General features: G+C 30.2%; 2 protein-coding genes and 2 pseudogenes across 2 annotated transcripts; 2 read left to right on the forward strand and 2 right to left on the reverse strand.

Annotated features, from left to right (window-relative positions):
- Positions 1–1,635: 1,635 nt before the first annotated feature.
- LOC125846530 (berberine bridge enzyme-like 8) lies at positions 1,636–3,416 on the forward strand. The gene has a single exon (XM_049525994.1). The coding sequence runs from the start codon at positions 1,657–1,659 to the stop codon at positions 3,256–3,258; it is 1,602 nt and encodes a 533-aa protein (XP_049381951.1). The 5' UTR covers positions 1,636–1,656; the 3' UTR covers positions 3,259–3,416.
- A 4,228-nt stretch (positions 3,417–7,644) lies between these two features.
- Positions 7,645–9,119, reverse strand: LOC125847287 (berberine bridge enzyme-like 28; annotated as a pseudogene).
- A 6,200-nt stretch (positions 9,120–15,319) lies between these two features.
- LOC125847288 (uncharacterized protein At2g29880-like) lies at positions 15,320–16,026 on the forward strand. The gene is made up of 2 exons (XM_049526939.1): positions 15,320–15,493; positions 15,583–16,026. The coding sequence occupies exons 1-2, from the start codon at positions 15,320–15,322 to the stop codon at positions 16,024–16,026; spliced, it is 618 nt and encodes a 205-aa protein (XP_049382896.1).
- Positions 16,027–21,703: 5,677 nt separating this feature from the next.
- LOC125848801 (berberine bridge enzyme-like 28) lies at positions 21,704–23,300 on the reverse strand (annotated as a pseudogene).
- Positions 23,301–23,502: the final 202 nt, after the last annotated feature.

Consider the following 23,502-nt stretch of genomic DNA (forward strand, 5'->3'; position numbering starts at 1 on the left):
AACCATGCACATGAGTTCACAAGTTACATATTGCTCAAAAGCAAACACTTTTACATTGTAGATTAACCAAGTGTTTGAGACAACCAAAAATAAAAGTAGGAAACCAAACTCTAAGTCAAGGACTTTATATACAAAATGGTATAAATATAATTATTTAATTTACTAACGGGTTATCGGTTAACCTGTTAAGAAAAAACTTCAAATCGTTAAGAACCGATAATCCGATAACAAAAAAAATCAAAACTGTTATCAAAACCGCTAAACCAATAACCCAATACTGATAAACCAATAACTTTTTTTCGATTTGGGTTATCGATTTCGATTCGGCTTTGAACAACCCTAATTGGATCCCCGATTAAATTCGGATCGCGCACTGCAGGACCCTTTCTTGATTTCGAGTTCGGATGTGGAACATTTTTTAGTAAGAAGAGCTTCCACAGAATGAATCCTACCTACGAAGCGTAAATCAAAATGGATCAAACTTCAATACGAATATCAAATACTGTCCTAAATATTCTTTGCCAAACATTATAAGTAGAAAAGTATGATTGTTAGGATAAGGGTTTACTGAAAAGTTGTATATGATTCAATAAAGTCGAGTCAATGAAAAGTTTTGATCAATAAACAAAACCATTTTGTACAAGTAAATAATTGATTTTCCAGCAATAAAACAATATTAAGGGTTGACCAGAAAGTGGGGATACCCATTAATTATTAGTGCTTGTGCACGATACGTTATAAATTTATAATTAGCATATTTTATATAAGTACTAAAGACTGATCCAAAATTTTAAAATTATATGTTGTGAATTTATAAAAAATTGATAAATTATTTATAGATATTAAGTGAAACTTCAACCCAAAATATAAAGTTTTGGCAAATTATGACTCTAATCTGGCCCCATGTATAAAATATGATTTAGATTTATAATAAAGTATGATTGAGATTTTTAAGTACTAACTTTCTCAAATAAAAAATAACCAGATTTTACGTCGAAAATTTAAAAAGAAATGTAGAAAAATTGACTTATTAATGGAGGCGTCGTCTATTACATAAGATGCATTCACAATTTCACATTGCATTCGTTTTGACTTGTTCTTACCATGCATATATCCATTTTCTTCCGTTTCTATAATTATGGTATTCGAATCAATTTTTTTTTACAATTCATGAAATTACACTTATTATTTAAAAAAAAAAAAAATTTGTCTATTTCTTATCGGCCCAAATATTAGAATATGACTACTTTGCCCTTTTTAATATTAACGATTCTACTAAACAAAAAAATTTATTATAAAAGAAATAATAAAAATAAAAAATATATATAATATCATGAATCACAAAATAGCTCAGGCTTACGAAGTAAAACGTAGAGGGAGATTTCTCCACAAACGAATAATATTACAAAGATGATGATGAGAAAGTACACAATTATTGTATCTACTAGAATGTCAAAGCATACAATATAATATTGATACGATTATGATATCTTACTTTGAATTTTCTTTGGTCAAATTGGTAACAGATATGATTGTATACCTATTTATTTTACAACTTTTTAATTTTCAAACTTATTTCATTGACTTATTATCCAATATTTCCCTATAAAAATACCATATATCAAATCATTTTTATCACATCAAATTATTCATACAATGATGAAAATTCCACTATTTTCCTCTTCTCTTATTATTTTTCTTGTTCTTGCTATTTCAATAAGTCCTTCACATGAAAATCAATCATTTCTTCAATGTCTTGAAACAAATTCAAACCCTTCTTATCCAATTTCTTCATTAGTATTTTCTCCAAATAATTCTTCATTTCCATCTATTTTGCAAGCTTACATAAGGAATTTAAGATTCAATGAGTCTACAACTAGGAAACCTCTCTTCATACTCACAGCTCAACATGAATCTCATATTCAAGCATCAATTATTTGTGCAAAATCACTAGGTGTCCAAATGAAAATTAGAAGTGGAGGGCATGACTACGAGGGTCTTTCTTATGTGTCCAACGTACCATTTTTCGTCGTTGACATGTTCAATTTCCGATCGATAAATGTTAGTATTGAGGATGAATCGGCTTGGGTTGAAGTAGGTGCAACCCTTGGCGAAGTTTACTATAGAATAGCGGAAAAAAGCAGCGTGCATGGATTTCCCGCGGGAGTTTGCCCCACGGTAGGAGTTGGTGGACACTTTAGTGGGGCCGGTTACGGTAACATGATGAGGAAATACGGTTTAACGGTCGATAATATCGACGATGCAAAATTAATTGATGTTAATGGACGAATCCTCGATCGTAAATCCATGGGGGAGGATTTATTTTGGGCTATTACGGGTGGTGGAGGGGTAAGTTATGGAGTTGTCTTGTCGTATAAAATAAAGTTGGTTCGAGTCCCACCAAAGGTGACAGTTTTTCGAGTCCCGAGATTTTATGACCAAAATGCCCTTGACCTTGCTTACCTATGGCAACGTCGTGCTAACAAGTGGGACAATGACCTATTCATGAGAATGATCATTGACGTAGTCAATAGCACTACACGTACCTCGGAGAAAACCATAAGGGTTTCCTTTTTCACTTTATTTCTTGGAGACTCAGATCGACTCCTCTCACTTCTCAACCAGAGTTTCCCAGAGCTAGGGTTAGAACGAAAGGATTGCATTGAGATGTCTTGGATAGAATCCGTGCTTTATTATACAAATTCCCCAATTACCCCTATTGATGCTTTGCTAAGTAGGTCACCTCCCTTATCATACTTGAAAAGAAAGTCAGATTACTTGCAAAAACCAATGTCAAAAGAAGGGTTAGAGTTCATATTCAAGAAAATGATAGAACTACAAACACCAACAATTTTGACATTTAATCCTTATGGTGGAAGAATGAGTGAAATTTCACCTTTAGCTAAGCCATTTCCACATAGAGATGGAAATATAGCAAAGATTCAATATTCAACAAATTGGAATGAAAAAGGAGTTGAGGCTTCAAACCATTATCTAAACTTGACAAGAGTACTTTATAACTATATGACACCTTTTGTGTCAAAATCACCAAGGTTAGCATTCTTGAATTATAGGGATATTGATTTGGGAATTACACATAATGGGAAATTGAGTTATTTTGAAGGGAAAGTGTATGGGATAAAGTATTTCAAGAAGGAAAATTTCAATAGGTTGGTGAAGATCAAGACTAAAGTTGATCCTCAAAATTTCTTTAGGAATGAACAAAGCATACCAGTTTACCCTTCTTGGAGGAATTAAGTAAATATTATATTTTATGTATTTCATTTTAAATTATGATTGGTTGTTGTTTAATTTGATTCTTAAAATGTAATATTCACACTAGTGATAGATCTTAGATCTGTTTATGAAGATTATAAATAAAGTAATATGTTTATTTAAGGATTGAAAGTTCAATATTATTTGATTTGTTACTATGAATAAATAAAGTTTCTTTTTTTTCTTTTACTATGGATATTGAGTTTAATTTAGTTAGTACTTCGTGTTCATACACAAGCGATATATGTTAGAGAAAACATGGTTTTATTTATTTAATTATGTACGCTTTTACTTAACGTACTTTATTATCACGTGCAACTTTGATTCTTTTTAATAAGCCTAAAATGTGAAAGTTCTTTCTGATAATAAATGACATTGAGATTCAGAATAGTTTCATCTACTATAAGCTTAACTGTGTTAGGAAACATATTTTTGTTTACTTATAAAGTCTTCAACTATATTTTGGATCTTCAAAATTATACGGGAAGCAAAATCAAATAATAATTTGTTTCATTAATTTGGTAAATACATCGTATAAGTGCACGTGATGGAAGATTATTTATATTATAGAATATAGATTAAGGTATGTTGTCATTTTAGAAGCTGCGCATAATCAAGGACTCGGTCAAATCCTCAATTAATGCAACATGATACTCCATCTGTCTCTATTTATATGTCATTATTTTAGAATTTACGTTCCTTAAAAAATTAGGTAAATTAGTATTGTACGCTTATATAAATTAATTTATTTTGATTAATTAGATTGACCAATGAACATGAAATAATTATTTAGTTTTCTATGTTGGTCAGATTTAATTATAATTTCAACACTAATAACTCTCAAGGGTAAAACAAGAAGAATAGTATTATTTATATATTGGTTTTGTGAAATCGGAAATGACAAATATTAAGAACCATCTATTATAGTAAAACGACATATAAATAGGAACGAAAGGAGTACTTTATTATTATATGAAAAATGGTCTAAAATATCTCTAAACTACTCATGTGATAGTTTGGTCCAAAAATAACTTTAATAGATCAAAAATACTTCTTTTCAAATAAATATATTATTATTTTTTTAAAACACAGTTATTTTTCTCATGATGATTTTTTTTAGTTTAAAAAATATTTATCCTTCACTTCGAAAATTATTAAGAAACAAAAAAATATTTTTATTTTATTAATTTTTTTTATTATAATCTAAATTAAAATTGATGACAAAGTGATTATATTTATTTAAAAAAGAATATATTTTATAATCTAAACTCAATTACGTCAATGCCAAGTTGACAACAATCACCACGCATTAATGCCAGCTAATAGGAGTAGTTTCAATATAATAATAATAATAATGTTGTCGACAAATTAATTAAACTCATGATGGATATAAACCAAACAATATATTCATGGTGGGGTGGCATCCTACCTATTTTCTTTCTAGAGAAGGGGTGATCGTATACTAAATGGCGCAATAATTAATGCACAGATTTCGTTTGATAAACCGTATAAAAATAACATTAAATATAATGTATGAATAATATTGAAATTAATTATGCTAATATTGTATAGTCTATTTATATCCGTTGTTTGCTTTGTGTATTCAAGGCATATAATTTTATCTTAAAGATAAGTGTCAAAAATAATTGATTTTTTTTTTTAGTTTTATATCTAATCTATTGAAAGTGTGAATTTCATACCTAAATTATCAATTTTTTACTTGCTGCGGCAAGACTTTTTTTTAAATAAAACTTTCATTTATATAATATTCGGTACACAAGTAGAATAAAATTCTTAAAAATATATGTACATATCTAACACAAAACGAGAAAAATATAAAAATTAAATAAATAAATTAGGAGCGGATGGTTAAATAAGATGGGGTAGAATTTTTACTTTTTAAAAATAAAATAACATCATTTTTTTGGGGGAATGAGTGGGTGGTTTGGAGGGGGGGGGGGGGGGGGGGNAGAGGGTGAAGTATGATTTAAAAAAAATATATTTTATAGAAGAAATCTAAACAAAAAGGACGGGGGATTATTGGGGACGGGGTACGGGGAGGAGGTGGTGGAGTGGGGTAAGAAAAATAATTTAAATTTTATTTTTACTTGTTTTTGGGATGGTAATACTTTAATCTGTAATTTTTAATTAATATAAATAGTTTATTATTTAATTTTTCTTAAGGTAGAATATTTTATCCATGTGGAGTGTCATGTAAGTTTTTTCAAATAAAAAAAGAGTGCATTACACACGTGACCACTGAGTGTGTTTCTCAAACTAATAATTAAGTAATATTTTAAATATGAAACTCATACTCTCAATAGTTTAGGTATGAAACTAAAAAAAAGAGAGGATAATTTAGGTGTATTTTTTTTGGAGAAAATGACATAAATAGTCCCTTAACTATAGGAGTAGGTCTAAAATGGTCCCTTAACTACACTTAACATGTATAGTCCTTTAACTATTCAAAAACTTATCAACTTTGGTCCCTTAACTATACACTTACCGGTTTTAGTCCCTTAACTATAAAATTACCGATTTTAGTCCTTTAAGTATTCAAAAACTTGTCAGGTTTGGTCTTTGTCCATTTCTTTAATACAAATAGCTTAGGTTTATATTAACGGAAATATTCGTGAAATTAAATCTTTAATCCATTTTTAAAGTTGTTTCTCTATCCCCGCCCTTTTTCTTCAAACTACTCTTATAAAAAGAACAATAACGTCTACGATTCAAAATAAAATTAATGAGAAAATAAGATATAAGTCATAATTTTATTCAATGGAGGATAAAATTAAGCATATAATTGTTGTTAATGACTTGAAGTCACACTTGAATATTTTAATTAGTGCGGATTTTATTTAATTTACTCAAATTCTTTACGTAAAATAAAATGAATAGAATTATAAAATTGATCTATTTAAAAAAAATTACAAATCTACCATTTTATAAATTTCAATTTCTTAAAAATCAAACAAATTCGATTCAATGAAGTCGTTGAAGTACAAACTTTAGATTTAACGGGGAATAATTTTTTTTCTTTTGACTTATATTTTCTTTCCTCGTGAATTTTATTTTAAATCGTTAAGGTTAAGGTTCTTTGCATACGGTTAATTTGAAGAAAAAGTAGCGGAGAGAGAGAAACAACAGAAAAAATTGCTAAAGAATTTAATTTCTCGAGGCATGAATTCCGTTAATACAAGTTTAAGCTATTTATATTTTAAAAATGGAAAAAGACCAAACCTGGTAAGTTTTTGAATACTTAAAGGACTAAAATCGGTAACTTTATAGTTAAGGGACTAAAACCGATAAGTGTATAGTTAGGGGACTAAAGCTGACAAGTTTTTGAATAGTTAAAAGATTATATCCGTTAAGTATATAGTTAAGGGACCATTTTAGACCTACTCATATAATTAAAGGACTATTTATGTCATTTTCTCGTATTTTTTGACACTTAATTTTGCATGATTAGAGAATATAAGCTAAATCTATTGACATTTATGAATCTGCCTTATTAATCAAGGACTTGGTCAAATCTATAATTAATTATTAGAGAATATAAGCTCAATCAATGATTACGGCAAAGGCTGTCCTAGCAAAAAGTCGTTTGATAGAACATATAAAAATAATATCAAAGAGTATTAGTAATACTAAAATTAATTATGATATGACTATTTTATATTCACTATTTATTTTGATGTATTAAGAACAAATCTATCTTTACCCACACGCATCTGAGTATTAATAGCTCATATATTGCTTATATTATACCTGATTTATTATGTATTAACTATACACCTTATAATATTGAATAAGATAATAAAATTAATACATAGATTAAATTTTGATATTCACAAGAAAAAACATATTACTATATTTAAATCGGTGTAATAATAAATAAAAGGCGTGGGAGTTTCTCAATTAAAATAAAATGGGGGAGACGTGCGTGCACAAACACATAGGAGATATTAATTATTTTTCCTCATTTCTCTATTTGTATATTGAAAAATTAATGATTTCTTGTAATCATATTAGTATATGCTATATAGTACCAAATATGATATATAGTTTAATGTTACAAGACTTAATTTGAGGTCGAGATGTCTAAAACTATATATAATATTCACACTATTTGATTAATTTTTAAAATTAAATTAAAATAATTCAATATTTTAAATTTGAATGTTCGAAAATTATATGAAAAAAATACTATAAGTTAGCCATCCTTCTTAGAAGTTAATATGATGAAACTATCTTACACTATTTTTTCTGGATATATTATGCCTCCATTTAATACATAAAAGCCTTATTTTTTGAAATCGGTAATATAATGGCTTTGCAATAAACTGCATAAATTACTACTAATTAAGCTTAAGATAATAGAGGAGGAATACTTTGTTCATTCCTAAATAAATTTGTTGGATCAATTTTAGTCTTCACCTTCAATCTATCAAAGTTGTTCTTGAAATATTTCTCCCCCCCAAATTTTTGCTTGTTCATAGCTTGTGTTTCCTTTGTTGTTCATTCCTAAATTGAGATCTCTATAGTTGAAATAAGCAGCTCTAGGAGATTTTGACACATACTTACCCATGTATTCATAAAGTTCTCGAATCCAAGCTATGTTACTTTGAGAATTTTCTATTTCCCCCCAATACACCGCATACTTGATCATGAATATATTTCCAGCTCTATGAGGGAAAGGAATTTCATATTCTGAAATATCACTCAACTTTCCTCCATAGGGACTAAACTGTAATTCAACCCCCAAGTTTTCACTTAATAATTGATTGAGTAGTTTCCATATACCTTCAAGACCATTTATAGAAATTGGACGTTGGACATAGTCTGATTTCCCTTTGAAGAATCCTATTTGATTAGTCCGATCTAGTAACACATCAAGTGATGTGCCCCTAGGGAAATCCGCAAAAGAAGAGTATAGATTCGATCCAACTCATCTCAATGCAATCGTCTTTCACTAACCCTAGTTCTGGGAAGCTCTTTTGTATTTCGTGGAGGAGTTCATCTACTCCTCCAACAAACATTGTAGAGAAAAAGGCGTAGATAGCCCTTTGCCCACCCCCGAATGGAAATTCACTATTTCTCATGAAGAGCCTGAGGAGGAGATTGCCATCAACTTTGTCTGCGATATGTTGCCATTTGTAAACAAGTTGAGTTGCATTTTGTTCCAATGTTCGTGGCACATTGAACACGGTCACCTTTTCTGGAATATCAAGTAATTTCACCTTCCATGATATAATGAGACCAAAACTAGTCCCTCCACCTCCTCTAATAGCCCAAAATAGATCCTCACCCATTGATTCTCAATCCTGAATTCGTCCATTAGTATCGATTAATTTTGTATCAATGATGTTATCAGCAGCAGTACCGAATTTTCGTGACATCATTCCATAGCCTCCACCACTGAAGTGTCCACCAACACCAACAACGGGGCTAACCCCAGAAACAAAGGCTAATTTTTTACTTTTTTCTGCAATTCTATAGTAAACTTCCCCTAGGGTCGCGCCAGCCTGAATCCAAGCAATCTTTTTTTTGGTATCAATAGAGATTGATGTTAGGTTTCTAAGATCAATTACAACAAAGGGGGTCTCCGAAATATATGAAAGTCCCTCATAGTCATGTCCACCGCCTCGAATTCTAATTTGTAGGCCATGTTTCTTGGAGCAATATATAGCAGCCTGGATTTGAGTTTCATCATTAGGAGTTAAAATAATTGATGGTTTCAATTCTGAGGTTATCCTTAAATTATTTGAAAAGGAGTGATAAATGGTGGAATATGATGAATTATTAGGAGTGTAGATAACTTGTGATGTTGAGTTTGAGTTCATAATTTTGTGATTAAGGCATTCATCAAGGTTATCATCATGTGTTTTGTTGGCCCATGATGATAAAAGGCAAATTGAGAGAAAGAGAAAGATTGTTAACTTTTTGAACCTAGTCATGATTTCTTGCAAAAAAAAAATTGATGAAGAAATGATAACAAAGAGCTTCTATTTATACTAGTTTTGGCTTTGGGAAGCTTACATTAAAATGGAAAGAGTTAAATTTTTATTTTTTATTTTTTTACCATTTAATGGAGTGTTCACTTCCTATGTGATGCGGGGTTAGGCAAGACCGCTACCATATCCATTTCACTTCAAATAAAAAAAAGAACATTAGTTAGAGGGGAATCAAACCTTACCTCCTTTTCCTTTAATTCAATTAATACTTGTTCCCCACGTAAAAACATTACACTAACTTGCTCATTTGTTCTATCTAACGTATGATTTGCATGACTTATTGTTATACAAACACGATAATTATGAGCATCATTTCCACTTTTTATGAACTTCATATTTCTCAATCGGAAGAGTGGAAACAAATAGAGATCCTAGGCTCCTTTCACGTCTGGTTCGACTATAAAATTACTAAAGTAACTTTGAAGTCCTCAATTTTTTTTAAAGATATATGGTTAAGAAAATCTCATGTATTATTAAATTTGAAAAGAACTTTTTGGATAGAAAATATAATAACTTTTTACCTCGGTAATTGTATAACTTTTCTCATATGACTATTTATTTTGTTGCCTCATTTACATCTTATTATTACTATATTTACCTTTTTCATTTTCGTTTCACAATTTTTATTATTGAATATTCTTAAGTCTTCCAAACGGTAAAATCTTCTACATTATGCAAAATCTATAGTTGTCTGTTTAAAAAAGATCAATTTTTCTATTTTTATTTGGGTGTCTTCTTCAAATTTAAGTACAACAACAAGTCAATACTATTTCAATATCATTATATCAACTTTTTAAATTATTGAGTCAGGTTTCATTATTATTCTTATTGTATATTATATTTTTTCATTGATAATTTGCATTGTTTATATATCTCATTGGTATGATTACACTGAGTATTTCATTAATTTTCAATTTATATATGTCAACTAAAAAACAAATTAAAATCAATCTCTCTATAGAGTTAGACTTTAAGCCCTCAATCTCGTTGAGACACACAACAAACTTAAAAGAGAACGCAAAGTTACAAACATATTATAAATGGAGAACCAAGTATAAATTAATTCTACCAATCGCATGTATATCAATGACCGCGACCAAATATGTTAAATTTCTACAATAGCTTGAGGATTTGTTTGTCCATTACTTTTATTTTATAGCTTCTAATGTTCAGCTTGTTGCAATTTTTATGACTTTTTTGGAATTTTCTAATTTTCATTTCATATTAACTTAAGCTTTGAGGTGTTTCACACCCTTGAAGAAAAGTAGGTTAGGACATAAATTGAACATAATTTTCCATTTTTACCCTTATTAATTATTGTCAAAAATAACTAAACATTAATTATACTCCCTCCGTTCCTATTTACTTGTCAATATTTCCTCTTTTAGATGTCCCTATTTACTTGTCCATTTTGACGAATCAAGAAAGGACAAAAAAAAATTCCAATTATACCCTCATTTAAACTTCTCCCAACATTGATTAGTTATCTTGAATTAATTTATTTTGGAATCATAATTAATAAGGGCAAAATTGTAACTTCACTATGCTAATCATTGTTGCCTTAATATGTGTGCCATTTTTAAAGTGGACAACTAAATAGGGACGGAGGGAGTAATAACTAATTCCAATACTAACTTTAAGGGTAAAATTGGAAGAATATTTTAAAGGGTAATGCTAAATGGCCAGAAATATTTGACTAGAAATGTAAAAAGACTAGAATATCCTTGTTTTAATTTTTGCATTTATTTCCTCAAACTAACTTTTTTATATTTCCCAAACTCCTTGAACTACTAAAACACAAACTATTTTGCTGCCAAGGAAAATGAAAAAATGTTTTTTTGTATATTTTTTTGTGTGTATAGTTTATCCAATTTATTTTTAAAAATAAATATTGTTTAGTTAATAAAAAAATTGTATGCTTTGGTTAAAAAAATATTTTTGTAATTTTGTTTTTATACATTAATATTTTTTTCATTATATACCAAATTATGTTCTACATATACATAACATACATTCCTTCCTCTACCTCTCCCCTGAACTCAATTATGATCATAAGGTGTCAACGCATACCTTTGAAAAATTATTTTTTCGCTTAAAATAAACCTGTTTATTGAAAAGATACAATTAAATTTCTCATTAATAATAACTACAAATGACTATCTTATCTACTTAAGATTATACGTAATTATTTTGTAATAAAAAATTAGTAAAATATAGTAATTAAGCATAGATTAAAAGAGTTTAATTAAGTTTTTCTTTAAATATAATCAACTAAATAGATTAGTCTATATAATGGATGTTTTTCAAGAGAAAAAAATTATTTTGAAAGTTAGATATTTCTAAAAATAATTGATGATAAGACATATATAACTATGCCATAAATAATACATTAATTTTTTATATTATAATCATTCCACACAAGAATTAACATATATAGAAAATGGTGAAATTATTTCACTAATTTTAACCATGAATAAAAAATTCAGTTATTCCAATAATATTAATTAAGTGGATATTTCAAAACAAATGAATAAAAGATCACTCAATACCTACTTATCAATTATAATACTTTAAAATAGATGTATTTTATGTATATAATAAATTACAATATGTTTAATGTGTATAAATAAAGTATAACATCAGCACATTATAGAAATACATAAAAAATTTATTAATATGTAGTTTAATTTTTAAATATGTAGTTATAAATACGTAGTTTAATTTTTTAAAACATAATAACCAAACATAAAATTTGAATATGTAGTTTAATTTATCAAAACATAATAATTAACAAATATGCAATATTACAACATTAATGTGTAACTAGCTTGGGTTATTGTTAAATAGGATCTACACTTATGAACCATATGATTTTTAGTATTTCTTTAATGTGTTGATGTCTACCAATTCTAAAGTATTTTAAGTTTTGATTGTTATTATTGAACTATTTTACATTATATATAAAAAATTATTTAAAATGTAATTTAAATAATTATTTAAATAGGTAATTTAAATTTATTTATATAATAAATGCAATAAAATTACTTAATTTTAAAAATTCTCAATCAGTTTGAAACAAATATTAATTTGAGAGCAAAAAAATAAATAATAATATTGTGACTACAACTATGTATACTTAATATTTTAGCATATCATTTACTAACAAATAATTATTTTTATAAAACAACAAATAACTAATAAAGAAAAATATATATGTGATGAAACTTTAATCTAGTTCATGCTTAACAAATTTGTGTTGTCATTATCATCAGAGAACTATGAAGATGTTTTTCTTTCAATTTTTTTTTTATAAAAGTTTATTTTGAAATCATAAAGAACTTTCTATATCCTTTCCGTGTTATTATAATTTTTCAATGAAGCACCATCAACGTTTTTATTCAAAAAAAATTGTATGCGTCTCTATTACTAAAATAATAAATAAAAATTAATTCTAATGAGTCTTTCTTTGTGTATGATGTGATTCATATGCAATCGAAGATATGAAGACAATCACATAAGAGGAAACATGATGATAATTTGAGTTTTCTTCATATTTTGTTCACATACATTCTGAGTATAATTGGATAAAGTATATTTTATCATTAATTTTTTTCTAGAAAATCAATGCGTAACAACAACTCCTTTAAATAAATAAGAGTAATTGTTTAGCCAACTCGGTCAATTTCAGATTTTATTTTTGAGTGTTGTTGATAAAAAAATTTAATATTTAAATTTAGATATAAATTATCTTTTCACGATTAGAAATTATAAATTTAAATAGATAATCTACACTTTACTCTCTTTTATACTTTTTCAAAAAATTTCTTATCATTAAGAAATAAGAAATGGAAAATAAATAAACAAAAAGAATAAGTAAAACGGGAAAAAATTTGAAATTGAAAAAGAGATATATTTTTTTATTTTTTTACTACTACTGTAATATATATATATATATAGATTATTTTGTATTTTTTTAGATCTTGAAAATTTCAACTGAGAAGAGTGGGTGAGACTTATGTTTTCTTTGGTCAATTTTTTGGTTCCTTTCCCATGTTTAACTATGAAATCATCAATAATTAATCTCATTAATCATTTTTAATGTATTAGAAACATAATTGAAGAATATATTTAATATTTAAGTTAAAGGGTAAAATGTCCAAAAACAAACTAGTTTATAATGTGAACATGTCTTTTTTTCATTCTGGCCAAAAGGATTTTTCCTATTTTAAAAATAGTCTTGAAGATTGAAAACTTAAGTTAATTTGAAAAATGAAAAAAAGCTCAAAACTTAAGTTAATATGGAATGGAGGAAGTAATATAGTTTTAAAGAGAATGAATCTCATAAAAATCAAAGAAATGAATTTTCAACGTAACAAAAGTAGAAAAGTCAATTTTGTAACTGCATTACTTTATAATAAATTTTTAAAAAAGTGGCACTTATTTTATAAATGAAAATTATATTTTTGGTACCAAAAACACTGTTAGACCTTAGTCCTTCACATTTTTCAAGATTCTAAAAAATGCTTCTAAGAAATTAGTTACATCTAAAATCTTCTAAGGGTATGTTTGAAAGGACACAATGGAATTGGAAATTAATATAATTGGTGTAATTATTCTCTTTGTCCTGTTTGGTAGACCAAGTAATTACATGGTAAAAGGAGAATTGGGTGTAATTGAAGGGGTGTAATTACACTCCTCAATTCCTTGGGGAGGGTAAGGAATTGAGTGTAATTACACCATGTAATTACATGAATTTTTTAATATTATCTTTTTTAATATATTTTTATTTGAAACACCAAAAGGTCACTTCTTTCATTTTGTCTGGACATTTCCATTTCTTTCAACGGGACAAGAACAAACCTTGTGCATCTTCTTTCAAAGTAAGACTTCTTTCTGATTCATTTTACTTTCAAATTTTGATGTCTAGGTAGATTATGTATGAGTTTGATCTTTGTATTTTCTCCTATTAGTTCTTGAGATTAAAATAAATATGAGAATTAATTTTTTTCTTTAATTTTTTATAGTAAATTGGAACTGGATTTGGTGTCTAAAGTCAAACCATGCCTTATTTAATTAGAGATTGATTGAGTTCATGATTTGTGCCAATATTTGTTGAGGATTTTTATGGTTGTTTTCACTGTTTGTTTCTATTGAGATTGGGCTGCGTATTTACTTGTAGGCTCTGGGTATTAAGTTGATGAAGGGGCACATGATATTATTGAAATACTAAAGATAAGAACTGCATATTTACTTTATTTTTATGATTGGTTCTGATCGGTGAATGTCAGTTGGTATAGGTGGAAATCTTGTTGATTTGGTTGGTGTTTATGTTATCATCTCTGCAACTGTTGGTGTATTAGCGAGTTGGTACAAGAGTGACTGAGAACTGTAATTTGACGACTTCAGGTTGTGAAGTTTGCATCAATCGATACACCTCTGCTCTTGATTTCTTTCCATTTACACTCTTTGTATTTAAAATTGTATATTAGTTGATTGTTACAATGCATAATATTATCACTGGTAGCAATAGTAAGTAGCAAAACAAAATATCAACTCCTAGTCAGCCTACCAAACAAACTTTAAATGGGTTAACAGTTCATGTTTGATGTCCTCGTTGCTAGCTTGGGCTTGAAACTGGCCTTGTACATCACTTCCTGGATGATGCGTCAAATCAAAATAATTTTTGATTCCTCTCTTGCCACACTTGATATATGTGATTAGTCATAGTCATTTGGTAAATGTGAGCATGATGTAAATTACTCCTCATGTTATTCTAAGAACAATCAAGTTCACCTTGCCAAATTAATCAAAGTCTGCTTTAGTGAAGTACTTTTTTGCCTTGAAATTTTTAATATTTTCATTTATGTAGGATGACAACTAACCAAACACCTAAGGTTGGAAAATCATACACCAAATGGAGTGAAGTTTAAGATGAACATTTCATTTACTTTATTGCTGAACAAGTTAAGTTAGGAAGAACACAACCAGGAGGCTTAACCACTGAAGGATGGGATAGTGTAGAAAAAGAAATGAACAAGCCATATGGGGACAAATTAGATAAGACTACAATGAAAAATAGGATGAGGACTTTGAAGAAGATATATGCTACTATGAAGAGAATGTCACAGCATAGTGAATTTGGGTGGAATGAAGAAACTCGAAAAGTTGATGTTGAAAATGATGTCTGGGAGCAATACCTTGCAGTGAGTTACATATATTCTTATTTTTTTCTCGATATAGTTTAAATTTATGTTATTTATTTTCTGATTTAAGACTATTGATAATATAATAGGCACACCCAAAAGATTCTAAGTATAGGACGAAGACGTTGTTAGACTATAATACGTTGGCATTAATTTTTGGAGATACTGTCGCTGATGGTAGGAATGGGTATGAAATTAATGATGTCGAGGATTTTCAAAGTGAATTCACCGATGATGATATAGTTGCTGAAAAAGTTACCATACCTGTTGAAGATACACAATTTGTTGACCAGGAAGATGGATATTTTGTTCAGAACATGAACTTTACTAGTCCTGAAATAACTCAATCATCTAATCAAGAAAAAAGAGCAGGAAAAAGTCATTTAGATGAGCAACCAACTTTGACATCACGTCCAAAGAGAATTAAGAATTCTATTGGAAATAGCTTGGCAAAATCTGTTGATCGATGGACAGCAATAGCCGAAGAACAAATAAGGCTACAACATGAACCAAAAAACAGATATTGGAATTAGACTTCGATGATGAATGGACTATGCAAATTGTTGACCTCCTTATAGATAAGAGAAATGTTGAATTTTTTACTGTTATGCCTCCAGAGCTTAGAAAGAAATAGGTCATGCGCAAACTTGATTTATATTGAGTGATGTCGTTTAAAAGCATATTTTGTTGTTCGAATGACGTTTTGGGCTGGTATCTTATTTACTTCTAGATTATCTATTCTAGAGTTAATCCTAAGACTTATCTTATGTTTTGTTAAGATTGTATATGGTATTATCTCTTCTTTGTTTTGAAATTACGTTACTTATCTTATGTTTTGTTAAGATTGAATATGATATTATCTCTTCTCTTCTAGATTATCTTTTCTAGAATTAATTCATTTACTTGTCAAATAGGATGGCAAAGGATGATCACGTCATGGTGTTTCTGGCAAAATGTGTACTTTTAATTAGTATCATTGCAAGTTATTTTGGTGTTGGATCCAAAAAAAGAGTGCATGGATCAATTTTAACTGGAGCTGAGTTTATTAAATATTTGATTGAAGGACATCCTCGTGGATGCTATGACCTATTACGTATGAATGTTGGATGTTTCTTGCAATTTGCAGATGAGATGAAAACAAGAGGTCTATTAAATGATTCAAGAATGGTTAGAGTTGAAGAACAACTGGCTATATTTTTATTTACGTTAGCTCATAATGAAAGGAATAGAGTTGTGCAAAATCGTTTTCAACATTCAGGAGAAACAATTAGCCGTTATTTTAACAAGTGCTTGAAAGCTTGTCTCCGATTAGGGAAATACTATGTGAAACAGGCAGGAAAAGATATCTCGCATGAAATATCCTCTAATCCATTTTTTTTATCCTTGGTTCAAGGTTAGTTTTTAGCATTACATTTACTTTTACTAGTTAAAATTTTATAATTGTTTTGTGTCATATTTTAAAATTTATTGTAAGCTTTTTGAAGGATTGCGTTGGAGCTATAGATGGAACTCATATTCCTGCACTAATACCCATGGAAGAACAACCGAGATATAGAAATCGTAAAGGAGTTCTTTCTCAAAATGTCCTTGCTGTTGTAGATTTTGATATGAAATTTCAATGCATGCTTAGTGGTTGGGAAGGCTCTGCTTCGGATTCTAAAGTGTTAAGAAATGCTGTTTGGGAAAGATCACAAAATAGATTGAAAATTCCGAATGGTAATTTACTAATAATTCAAATAGTGATATTATTTATTTTTCTAAAGAGTTCAAGCTGATACTTGTAATTTTGTAGGAAAATATTCCATTGTTGATGCAGGCTATGCAAATACAAAGGGCTTTCTACCACCTTATCGTGGTGCACGATATCATTTGAGAGAATGGAGCCAAACACAAGCACCACAAAATGCTCGTGAGCTCTATAACTTGAGACATTCAAAACTTCGAATTGTCGTAGAGAGGACATTTGCTGTTTTGAAAAAAAGATTTCCTATATTAACGACTCCTCCTCCGTATTCCATCAAAAAACAAGGTTGGATTGTACTATCATGTTGCATACTTCATAATTTCATTCGTAAGTGGAATTGGCAGGATTCATACTTTGAAGAACACATGGAAGAGGAAATAGAAGATTCTCACGGTTTGAATGATATTGACTCTGATGCTGATTCTGATGAAGAAGACATTGGACGAGGACCGACAGATGCTGATAAACAATATATGTGCAATCTGAGAGATGAAATAGCTCAACAAATATGGAATGCTAGAGCAATTACGTGAATATCATAGATCGAATGATTCTCTTAGTTTTGTTGTGACTTGACTGTATAAAAAAGGTTATGTTGTAGCAAAAAATATACTTCTAAGTACGTATGTACGCATATGCCATATAGATCAATGATGTAAATCATGTGCAATACAAGTTGCCAACATTGTAAGAAATTGCCTTTTGTCAATTATCCTAGTCGTTGGACAAATTAGTGGGGAAAAGGAATGGGAGTAGTCTAGCTTGTGGATGGAGGTTGCAAGGGACTTAAGTTCATATGTATTTGGAGTAGTCTGTTATCACAACTCATGAATGATAGAGCAACATTTCTTCAAATATTTTTGGTCTGATGTCATTCATGATGGTAAATCTTGTTAACTCCACATTTTTTTTCTGTTTCACTGCTACACCACTTGTATGTCACCCAAGTTATGCCATTATTGCAAGCACAACTATTATCACTGAGGATGCAATCAGTTTCTTTTTGCCATCTCAAGCATAATTTTGATGTGTAATGCTGGAAAATCTAGGCTTGAAAAAACTTTTGTATTCATTAATTAATTTAAGTAGTAATATTATTTACTTAAAATCTAATTTATTTTAAATTTAACTGTGTAATTACACTGTGGCATCCAAACAGGACATGGGTAATTACAGTATAATTACACTGTGGCAACCAAACATGTTAATGTAATTACTAGACAGTGTAGTTACTAGGTTGGTAATTACTACCCTAGTAATTACACCAATTCCAATTACCAGGTGGCTTTCCAAACAGACCCTAAAAGTCGTCATTTCTCTAGTTCCAAGTGAGTTATTACCCCTTAATCACCCATTATAATTAGTAGGGTTAGACATAAAATATCGAAAAATTGAATTACTAAAATGAGACCATGAAACAGAGAAAACAACAAAAAAAAACACAATTAAACAAATATGTACATTTCCATCCATCTTCTTTCTTCCTTGATTCTGAAAATGTCTTCTTCTCTGTAGGTGTATCTTCCGGTGGAGAATCTCGTAAGAGAGTCGAAACCTAGTGCTCCAAATTTGCAGATCTGTAAGTATTTCTCTTTTCCTTTTTCTTTTGTTTCAGCTGAATTCTTCCTTAATACTCCTCATTTGATGTGAAGCAGGACGAAAATTGCTCTCAAATTTCTTTTTGACTGATATCCTAGCTGGACATAAGGACTTCAATGAATATCTGGTTCTGCGATTCTCACTTTTCACTGGTGTTTGTCTCACTTTTTGTTGTGCTGATATAGCTTAGGCTAGTTTGTTTTTGCGCAACTATCTTGTCGTTTAACTGACTACAAACCTTGATGTAAATATTAATGTAGTTGTGTGACTCTGTGGTCTCTCCTCTGCTTTTCATGTTATGGACTGCGTGTGATCCTCCTTGTTCTTATCCTGATTGTTGCTATTTATTGTTTATCCATGTTCAAAATCTTTTTTGCCCTGCTTGGTAACTGGTTGAAATTCAGAAATTGTTGTTTTTCCTCTTGATCTATAGCTGTATTTGTGATGAAATCAGCTAATTGATTTGCTTCCCTGAAGATGTGCTTTATATGAATGTGTAATGTATTCATTAGTTCATGAATCTCCTCTATTCTCTCATTTAGCTCCCAAGGTATTCTCCACTCCTTCCTAATCATGTTTTTAGAACTTAGAGAATCAGTCTCTAACTTGATATGATCATAACCTTTTGCTTTGCAATATCTCAATGCCTGCCATATTCCTGTTAATTAATTATGCTATCATGTTTGTAGTTACTCCTATCCTCTTTGCTTTCGCATACAATAAATCTCCATTTTCATTTCTAATACAGAAACCATAAGAACTCACTCCCGGATTACCTTTGCTTACACCATCCGTATTACATTTTATCCATCCTTCCTCCGGCCTTGACCACTGTACTAACTGATAATACAGTTTAGGTTTGTATCCTTGTAATGAATCAAACATCCCTTGCCAATGATAAGGAATATCTCTAATCCATGGGAACTTGACTCTTGTCAATTGATGTATTGTCCTTTGACAATGAAAGTACATTTTTATTGAAAGAGACCTCTTTACCATGTCTTGTAGAATTCCTTCTCTTCCAAAGTTCCCATATGACTATGGCTGGTATGGCCTTCATGATCTACTGCAATTTTGGACTTCCTTCATACTCCTACCATCTAAAAATTTGTTAATCCATCAATGCTAAAACCTGCATAGGAAGCAAACTGCTTCCATAACCTTTTAGCTATGGGAGCTGTTAGTAATAAGTGTGTCATGGTTTCCAATCCCCCCTTCTCACAACAGTAACATTTAGATACAATTTACATTCTCATCTTCTTCAAATTGTCATCCGTAGCAATTCATTTCTTCCATACCCTCCATAAGAAAAAAGAGATCTTAAACGGCAGACCTTTTATCCATATATGTTTCATCCATTCTATGAGTTCCCTCTTCTTCCTTAACATATGATATGCTGATTTCACGGTGAACTCTCATGTTGTACTCCCCATCCACCAGACCTTATCATTTAGTTCACTAGTGATCGGCTTAATGTTCTCTACAATGTGATCAGACATTCCCTCCGAGATCAGTTTCTGTAATTTCTCTACTCTCCAATTACCATTGTCAATGAACTCTTTCACTTCTATTTCATATTCTTTTGCATCTTCCTCTTCTGTAAAATATAATGCCCCTTGTTTTGTCCAGTTATCAAACCAGAAACTAGAATTTCCCGCTTTCACTTGCCACCAAATCTCATGCTCCACTTCCTATCGTACGGATAACATTTTTCTCCATACATGGAATGTTCCAGTACTCCTCACAACAACAGGATGTAGCTTTTTACAATATTTATTTCCTATGTAACTACACCATAAGGATGAAGTATATGTCCTAAACTTCCATCACAATTTGGCAAACAAAGCAAGGTTAACATCGTGCAATGATCGAAAACCTAATCCTCCTTCTTCCTTGGGAAAACACATATCCTCCCACGCTACCCAATGCTTCCCTTTGAGACTTCCTGTGCTTCCCCAAAAAAAATTTGCAAATATCTGATGCAATTGTGCAATAACTGTTTTGGGGGGATTCATCGCAGATAAAACATAAATTAATTTTCAATTTATATATGTCAACTAAAAAACAAATTAAAATCAATCTCTCTATAGAGTTTAACTTTAAGCCCTCAATCTTGTTGAGACACATAATAAACTTAAAAGAGAACACAAAGTTACAAACATATTATAAATGGAGAACCAAGTATTAATTATTTCTACCAATCGCATGTATATCCATGACCGCGACCAAAGATGTTGGTGTAAGTAATTTAACAAATTAATGTTTAGTTTTTAATTTATTTTAAAAGTATCATAGAAAATCAAAAGTTAATACCATAGATTGTTTATGGAAGTCAAATATTATATATATATATATATATATATATATATATATATATATATATATANATTGCCTGGGACAAAATCTATCATTCATCTCTTCTCTTCATACAAATCAAATCTTTAAATCCGAAGCCACAAAATCGCAAAGGTGGAAGAATGATCAGTACTTCAAGTCTTGTTTTTGAGTTTCATAAAGTCTATACTCCGACAAGCTTGGAAGCAGGAACATTGGTAGACATTGAAAATTTAGGTGACTCTGCAAGACACATTTAATTCTAGTGACTCTACAAGACGTATTCAATTCCTGTTAGGATTCTTGGAGGCTACTCTATCCTAAACTCAAGCTTATGCCTAAATTTTTAGTGAACTTTGAATTAATCTTTCAAAATTTATTTTAAATTTAAAGTCATAGAATTGAATTCATGTAAACTTTTTTTTTTCTGGATATATCATGCCTCCAGTTAATACATAAAAGAGTTGTATTAAAAGCCTTATTTTTAGAAACCAGTAATGGCTTAATTTGCATTTAAACTGCATAAATTACTTCTAAACTTCAGATGATAGTGGAGGAATACTTTGTTCATTCCTAAAGAAATTTGTTGGATCAAATTTAGTCTTCACTTTCACCAATCTATCAAAGTTGTTCTTGAAATATTTCACTCCCCAAACTCTTGCTTGTTCATAGCTAGTGTTTCCATTAATATTGTTCACTCCTAAATCAAGATCTCTATAGTTGAAATAAGCTGCTCTAGGAGATTTTGACACATACTTAGCCATGTATTCATAAAGTTTTCGAATCCAAGCTATGTTTTTTTGAGAATTTTTTATTCCCCCCCAAGCCACCGAATAATGGATCATGAATATATTTCCAGCTCTATGAGGGAAGGGAGTTTCAGATTCTGAGATGTTACTCAACTTTCCTCCATAAGGACTAAATTGTAATTCTGCCGAATTTTCGTCTACTTGGTTGAATAATTTCCATATACCTTCAAGACCATTTATAGAAATTGGTTGTTGGACATAGTCTGATTTCCCTTTGAAATAGTATCCTTGATTAGTTGTATTCCAATTTAGTAACACATCAAGTGCTGTTCCCCTAGGGAAATTGGCAAAGAAGAGTATAGATTCGATCCAACTCATCTCAATGCAATCTTCTTTCACTAACCCTAGTTCCGGGAACCTATTTTGCATTTCCTGGAGGAGTTCATTCACTCCTCCAACGAACATTGTTTTGAAAAGGGCGTGGACAATCCTTTGTCCACCCTTGAATGAAGATTTACTACTCCTCAGGAAGAGCCTAAGTAAGAGATTATCATCAACTTTGTCAGCGATATGTTGCCATTTGTAAACAAGTTGAGTAACATTTTGTTTCAATGTTCGTGGTACTTTGAACACGGTCACCTTTTCAGGAATATCGAGTAATTTCACCTTCCATGACATAATGAGACCAAAACTAGTCCCGCCACCTCCTCTAATAGCCCAAAAAAGATCCTCACCCATTGATTTTCGATCATGGATTCCCCCATTAGCATCAATTATCTTAGCATCAATGATGTTATCAGCAGCAGTGCCAAATTTTCGTGACATCATGCCATAGCCTCCACCACTAAAGTGTCCACCAACACCAACAGTTGGGCAAACCCCAGCAACAAAGGCCAATTTTTTACTTTTTTCCGCGATTCTAGTAAACTTCCCCTATGGTGGCGCCAGCTTGAATCCAAGCAGTCTTCTTTTCGGTGTCAATGGAGATTGATCTTAGGTTTCTAAGATCAATTACGACAAAGGGGGTCTCCGAAATGTATGAAAGACCCTCATAGTCATGTCCACCGCTTAGAATTCTAATTTGTAGGTCATGTATCTTGGAGCAATGTATAGTTGCCTGGATTTGAGATTCGTTGGTAGGAGTGAAAATAAAGGATGGTTTGAAGTTGGATGTTATCCTTAGATTATCTGTAAAGGAGTTATAAATGGTGGAATATGATGTGTTTTTGGGAGTGTGGATGACTTGTGATATTGTGTTTGAGTTCATAGTTTGGTGAGGATAAAGACATTCAAGAAAGTCATCATGAGTGTTGTTGGCCCATGATGATGTGAGGAAAATTGTGAGAATGAGAAAGATTGTTAACTTGTTGAAACTAGTCATAATAATTGCTTTGAAACTTTTTGTTGATGGAAAAATGGAAACAAAGAGCTTTCCATTTATACTAGTTTTTGCTTGAGAAGTTTACTTATAATCTTCAATAGAGGTCCTGATCAAAGCCACGTGTCCCTTTAGAGTTTTAAGGAAGGAATTGCTCTTTTTAATTCACTCATCTCTTAAAATTACATATACATATTATGAAATT

Source organism: Solanum stenotomum, chromosome 12 (assembly GCF_019186545.1).
Source record: "Solanum stenotomum isolate F172 chromosome 12, ASM1918654v1, whole genome shotgun sequence".
Taxonomy (NCBI): Eukaryota; Viridiplantae; Streptophyta; class Magnoliopsida; order Solanales; family Solanaceae; genus Solanum; species Solanum stenotomum.

Excerpts from the sequence above, each read along its gene's own strand:
- LOC125846530 (XM_049525994.1), top strand. The coding sequence starts at position 1,657 with ATGATGAAAATTCCACTATTTTCCTCTTCTCTTATTATTTTTCTTGTT.
- LOC125847288 (XM_049526939.1), top strand. The coding sequence starts at position 15,320 with ATGAACAAGCCATATGGGGACAAATTAGATAAGACTACAATGAAAAAT. Across the intron at positions 15,494-15,582 it reads TCTGGGAGCAATACCTTGCA|GCACACCCAAAAGATTCTAA; the intron begins GTGAGTTACATA and ends ATAATATAATAG.